Genomic DNA, 6762 nt, shown 5'->3' on the forward strand with positions numbered 1-6762 from the left:
TGTAATGCATCATCCCGCAACTAACTCATTAGTCACATTGCTTGCAAGGCTTATAGTGATGTGCATTACCGAGAGGGCCCAGAGATACCTCTCCGACAATCGGAGTGAAAAATCCTAATCTCGATCTATGCCAACCCAACAAGTACCATCGGAGACACCTGTAGAGCACCTTTATAATCACCCAGTTACAGTGTGACGTTTGGTAGCACACAAAGTGTTCCTCCTGTAATCGGGAGTTGCATAATCTCATAGTCATAGGAACATGTACAAGTCATGAAGAAAGTAATAGCAGTAAACTGAAACGATCAAGTGCTAAGCTAACGGAATGGGTCAAGTCAATCACATCATTCTCCTAATGATGTGATCCCGTTAATCAAATGACAACTCATGTCTATGATTAGGAAACTCAACCATCTTTGATAAACGAGCTAGTCAAGTAGAGGCATACTAGTAACACTATGTTTGTCTATGTATTCACACATGTATTATGTTTCCGGTTAATACAATTCTAGCATGAAAAATAAACATTTATCATGACATAAGGAAATAAATAATAACTTTATTATTGCCTCTAGGGCATATTTCCTTCAGTTACCGTGAAGGGATTGACAACCCCTTTATCGCGTTGGTTGTGAGGTTCTTGTTTGTTTGTGTAGGTGCGTGGGACTTTTGAGGAGCCTCCTACTGGATTGATACCTTGGTTCTCAAGAACTGAGGGAAATACACGCTACTTTGCTGCATCACCCTTTCCTCTTCAAGGGAAAACCAACGCAGTGCTCAAGAGGTAGCAGTGATCAACTTGGGCAAGAGGACCCTGCCTGTAATATGGTTCTGTGTCAAACACTTGCTCTTCCTGCTCACTCTCAATGATCATGGTGTGCAAGATGACACAGCAAGTCATGATCTCCCACATTTGATCTTTCGACCAGGTCTGAGCAGGGAACCAGACAACAGCAAATCGAGATTGGAGCACACCAAATGCCCGCTCGACATCCTTCCTGCAAGCCTCCTGAACCTTCGCAAAGAAGGCATTCTTGCCTCCTGGCATAGGGTTTGAGATAGTCTTCACAAATGTCGACCATCTCGGATAGATGCCGTCAGCTAGGTAGTACCCCTTGTTGTAGTGTCGCCCATTGACCTCGAAGTTCACCGGAGGAGAATGACCTTCAACAAGCTTGGCAAAGAAAAGGGAGCACTGCAGGACGTTGATGTCATTGTGAGTTCCTGACATCCCAAAGAAAGAGTGCCAAATCAAGAGGTCATGTATGGACACTGCCTCAAGTACCACACTGCAACCGCCTTTGCGCCTTTGTACAACCCCTGCCAAGCAAATGGACAGTTCTTCCATTTCCAATGCATGCAGTCGATGGTTCCAAGCATCCCAGGAAATCCTCTTGCTGCATTCTGTGCTAGGATACGAGCAGTGTCTTCCGCATTGGGTGTTTGCAAGTATTGCGGTCCAAACACTTCCACCACTGCCCTGCAGAACTTGTAGAAACACTAAATGGTGGTGGACTCGGCCATGTGCCCATAGTCGTCGAGTGAATCGTCGGGAGCTCCGTATGCAAGCATCCTCATAGTTGTCGTGCATTTCTGGATTGAGGTGAATCCAAGTGTGTCAGTGCAATCCTTCTTGCACTTGAAGTAGTTGTCGAACTCCTGGATGGAATTCACAATCCTGAGGAAAAGATTTCGGCTCATCCGATAACGGCGCCGAAATATTTTCTCACCGTGCAATGGAGCGTCGGCAAAGTAGTCGAAGTAGAGCATGCGGTAGCCTTCCAGACAATGTCGGTTCTTTGCTTTCACCCGCCCCGGCGCTGAGCCACCTCGCCGCGGCTTTTCACTGCTCACGAGCAGGTCGGCGAGGGCAGTGAGCACCATGAGATGCTCCTGCTCATGGACGTCGGCTTTGGCTTCCTCCTCCAGCAACACTGCGAGCGCCTCCTCGTCGTCCGAGTCCATCGCCGGGCCGGGCAAATTACCGAAGACCTTGCGGGCGAGGTGGGCGCACACCCACCGGTGTACAGGCCCTGGCCGGAACGCCGGAAAAGTTGGCCGGACGGCGGTGGAGAGGCTGCCTCGGCGAAACCTCTTCTTTTTTTTGGCGGGGAATGGCCTATCTAGCTGTGGTGGGCGGTGAACGGTGCCGGGATCGGTAGAGTGGCGGCCGAGCGCGGGGGGGTCGGAGGCAAATCTGGACGGTCGGCTTGACTTTTCGCCTGACAATGTGGCCCCAGGTGCGCTTTTCCCTTGCGCCGGAGCCCTGAGCGCCTCCCAGTGCGTCGGGTTTGGCCTGCGATCGCCAGGCGCAAAAACGGACCGAGCCGGCGGAATTCAGCGTCTTGGGGGCGCGACTGAGGCGTTTTTTCGGTGCCGGCGGGGAAAAAACGCCTGGGGAGGGCCTGTTGGGGGCGCAGCTGGAGATGCTCTATTTGCTCTAGCTCTCTCCTTCCCAACGCCGGCTCACAGTGTGCCCTCGCGACTCCCCTCATCACTCATCGGTGTTGTGCCGAGCCGTCACCACCTCTCCCCACGCCTCCGCTATCGCTCCACTCGTCGCGCCTCCTCGCGGGGCCGGCCAATTGGTGTCCGACCTCCGCTGCGCGCCATCGGCACAGGTGCTCCTCCATGGCCTCTCTCTCTCTATCCATTTGAAGGAATCCTCATGGCACCGATCTCGTTTGCGGTTTTGTCCATTTCAGCTAGCCCTATTCTGGATGAGTCTTTGAGTTCTCAAGATTCAGCCCTTACATATGCTTGCCGCCAATGAAAAACCGTCCAAGTAGTTGTAGTATAGTGGTAAGTATTCCCGCCTGTCACGCGGGTGACCCGGGTTCGATCCCCGGCAACGGCGTAATTTTTTCTCTCCCTTACTAAAAAGGATTCGCGGTTATTATTCTCTGATCTCCTGAACACATTGCTCAGCCGTGCTTGTGGCCGATTTTCTAAGTATGTTATATACTTTTCCGTTTAACTATTACCATCAATTGGGCGTTTGGTCTAGTGGTATGATTCTCGCTTTGGGTGCGAGAGGTCGCGAGTTCGATTCTCGCAACGCCCCAATTTTTTTGTTTTTATTTAATTTTCTTCTCACCCCTGGTTTTTTTTTCCTGGTGAACGCCTGTGCCACTGTTGAGAAAAAGGGCTAGCACTTGTGTTTACTTACACTAGATAGATCTCACATTTATCCTCCAGAAAAAATTATACGGTGGCAAAAAAAAACTCGCTGGCAGATTGTACCTGCATTTTCTTTCATTATTAGGGATGAAGAGAACTTGTGTTCTCACTTGTGTCCAATAATCCCTCCGTCTCAAAAATAAGTGCCGTTAATTTAGTACAACTTTGTACTGGGGATGGAGAGAGTACTACATAACATGGGTCGATCAAAAGAGACATGAATTATTGATCATAGCATTCAACTACACAAAGCTAGAGTAAAATTTCACACAAACAAATCACATTATATACAATCTTGTTTTCCACCTCTTTATTGACCAAGTTTGTCAGGTTCGCGTTGTGTGTGTAACAAATTTTGTGGCACATTTCAATGGCCCTGTCTATTGCTCCATCAGGAGGGCGTCGATATTGCGCTTGCCCTCTGGGCCTTTGCTGTACCAGGATGAGACATAGTCGCCGTAAACCACATCCTTATACTTCTGCGGATGGTCCTTGCTCACGAGCTGGGGGGCAGTACATATTTTCTGAGATTTAGGTGGATCGTAGAACGTCGCCACTGACAAGCGGGCACGGTCGGCGTTGACCACAGCTCGATGCACGGCGCTCTTGTATCTTCCATTGGTTATGATCTGAATCATGGTAGAAATCATGAGCAACATATGAAAGAACCATTTAGCAACTATGCAGGAGGAGATCTTCAGCTTAAGTTTAGAATCAACGATTTGGTCAGAGACCATGTCAATCCAATGGAAGATAACAAAATGTACATGCAGAAGTCAATCTAGTGAAAACATAACAAAATGTTCATACAGAAGAAGCGTGGCCATATGATAAGATTTGCACTTATTCACCAAAACATTGAACATAAAGCATAAAAAAGAACGCTAAATAAACAGGGATTAATTAGCATTCTGCATGTAAACAGAAGAAAGAAAATTGTGTCATGATGCTCAATCAGTACATTATGTGCTGCCCCGCCAAACAATTGTAATGGTTGGTGTAATGAAGTTTACTGACAAATTGTTCCTGACGTTTTACTAAATTTTAGCTGATGGAATATCAAGCAGCACATCCTTGAACTAGTAGTAGGTTTTATTCCTACCAGTATTCCAGCATCTGTTGATTTTGATCAGATTCATACAAGCTATCTAGAAATATTGAATTGAAGTCGTCCAAAATAGAACAGGGTATGGTAAGTATATATGTTAGACAGACCCTAGAAGTCATATCACTGATTGATTAGAGGGAATGAGAGTTTAAGTGGGAAGGGGAATGGGAGTTGAGAAAGCCAATTCCCACCATTTTCTTCCGACGGGATACCCTGTTAATTCGCGGGCAGAGTTTCATCCCACACTAATTCCAATCATATACCAACAAGGGAATGGAAGTAAAAGTCTACTTAAAGGGCAGCCCGGTGCATGTAGCTCCCGCTTGCGCAGGGTCGGGGAAGGGTCTGACCACTTTGGGTCTATAGTACGCAGCCTTTCCCTACATTTCTGTAAGAGGCTGTTTCCAGGACTTGAACCCGTGACCTCATGGTCACAAGGCAGCAGCTTTACCACTGCGCCAAGTAAAAGTCTACTTCCCATTGCCTAATCCCTCCACAAACTCCCTTGTGCAAACTCCCATTCCCCTGCCCAAGGGATTGCCAAACAGGACGTTAAGTAATAAACACATAAAAGCATGTGGAGGTATTTTACCTCTGTCTGGTCAGACAGAATTACAAGGATTGCATCAGGCACAGGATGCACAGGTATCCACATCCCATCCTTGAATACCTCAAGTCCACCCACATCATCTTGTATTAGAAGTGTTATTGCGCCAAAGTCAGAATGAGATTGCAATCCGAGAGCAAGATCTGGCTGTGGACAAGGGGAGTAGTAGCTAACGGTGATGTTCTGATAAGCTTCTCCCACCGCTTCTTGCAGGTAGGAGGGTGGCAAGTTCAGACTTTCAGAGATGATGCACAGCAATCTTTGGGCAAGGACTTTCATGCTGTCGCTGTATTTCACAACAGTGTCCCTGCAAACATTGCAGATATATTAGGCTATTTGTTCTCGTAAAAAGATAGTTAATGTGATAGATATTGTAGAAACAGGGGCAATGATACAAGGTAGCTCATGAGATGTATTAATGAATCTCAGTAGCGATGTGTCGTCCTACAGTAGTATCTGGCTGAATTTCTACTCAGAATCATATTCTGAAAGAACCTATGTAGACAACTAGAAAATCACACTGAAATGGTCATTTCTAGATAGTACAAGAAATTAAATCGCATGGGAAAAAAATCGCGTGTGAAATACTGGTCCGAGAGAATGGCGAGATAAAGTTTTTCCTGAACCTAAACATGAATCTACAACAGAGACAGTGTGCTTTGTCCCCAATTCTTTTACTCAATCCTGCATCTGAGCATGTAATTCATGTTTTTGTTATTAGTGAATTCCTCATAAAATGGCCAAAGCAGTCCAAAAATTCTAGTATAAAAGATATGGAGCGTGCACATTTAACGCGTAGGAGCTCATCCAGAGACTACCCTGCAGTCTGTACCTGTATCCTGGGACGAAGTTGGGCCACCGGGCGGGGTCGCGGCGGGACTCGGGGAGGGTGTGGTGGTCGAAGTAGTCGCGCCAGTCGAGCACGGAGTCGTCGTTGGCGAGCATGCGGCTGCCGTAACCCTCGGCGGCGGCGCCCCTGGCCGGGTCGCAGCCGAACCGGAGCTTCTCCGCCATGGGCGCGCGGAAGAACGCCAGCCCGGCGGCCCGCATCGCGTCGAGCAGCTCCGGCGGGGCCCCGTGGTTGACGACGTGGAAGGCGCCCCACTCGGCGCACGCGCGGCCGACCGCGTCGGTTGTTGCGGCGGCGGCGTCCGAGAGGTCCAGGACGGGGACGGAGAGGGAGGCGGCGGGGGAGGTGGAGGGGCCCGCGCGGAGGTCGGGCGGCTGGATGTACTGCGCCGGGAGGCTGGGCATGCCGGCGTCGGCCAGCGCCTGGACGCGGGGCGCCGCGGCGGTTTCCATCGGAGCAGCGGGATTCGGCGACTACCCACCGGTGGCGTGGTGGTCACAGCTACGGTGCTGGTAAGACCGACCCACGAATGGAGATTTTTTTTTCCTTCAGAATTTCAATCTCTGCTAAACCAGGAGTACAAACAACCCTGGAAAGAAACCATGTGATACATATGGTAAGCAACCTAAATTATAAAAAAAACAAAAAATACAGAAATTATATTGGAGTCCTTGGGCCACACTTTTTTCTCCCTCGCCTGTATGAGCGATGGCGCGTCTTTGCATGACACTCCATCTTCAGAGTAAACTTGTCGTTGTTGATCACAGAAAGGAAGTCATCAAGGGCCACAACTTCACTGGCCTAACACCCTTGAGAAGAAGTCATCACAAACCAGAAGAGTTGAAAATCTGAGAGCATGCCTCATTATTCTCATAGGTGTCACACTGGCATGAGAGAACACACCGACGTGACAAAGATGAGACGAGAGCACCAGACTACATGAGAAAGTTGTCGGTGTCGTTGTATTGATGTACCGTGTAAACTCTAGCCCCGTCGTCCTGAAAGGACGACAATAAT

The 6762-nt window shown here is 48.6% G+C and overlaps 1 protein-coding gene and 1 non-coding gene across 2 annotated transcripts; one reads left to right on the top strand and one right to left on the bottom strand.

Annotated features, from left to right (window-relative positions):
• The first annotated feature begins 2992 nt into the window (after positions 1 to 2992).
• On the top strand, positions 2993 to 3064 carry TRNAP-UGG. Its single transcript has one exon. It is a non-coding gene; the product is annotated as a tRNA-Pro (tRNA).
• A 320-nt stretch (positions 3065 to 3384) lies between these two features.
• LOC119340472 (probable 2-oxoglutarate-dependent dioxygenase ANS) lies at positions 3385 to 6274 on the bottom strand. The gene is made up of 3 exons (XM_037612397.1): positions 5728 to 6274; positions 4881 to 5202; positions 3385 to 3809 (listed from the first exon to the last, which is right to left on the bottom strand). Exons 1-3 carry the CDS (start codon positions 6195 to 6197, stop codon positions 3561 to 3563), a joined length of 1041 nt encoding a protein of 346 aa, XP_037468294.1. The 5' UTR covers positions 6198 to 6274; the 3' UTR covers positions 3385 to 3560.
• Between the last annotated feature and the right edge of the window lie 488 nt (positions 6275 to 6762).

The sequence above is a fragment of the Triticum dicoccoides genome, chromosome 7B, assembly GCF_002162155.2.
Source record: "Triticum dicoccoides isolate Atlit2015 ecotype Zavitan chromosome 7B, WEW_v2.0, whole genome shotgun sequence".
NCBI lineage: Eukaryota > Viridiplantae > Streptophyta > Magnoliopsida > Poales > Poaceae > Triticum > Triticum dicoccoides.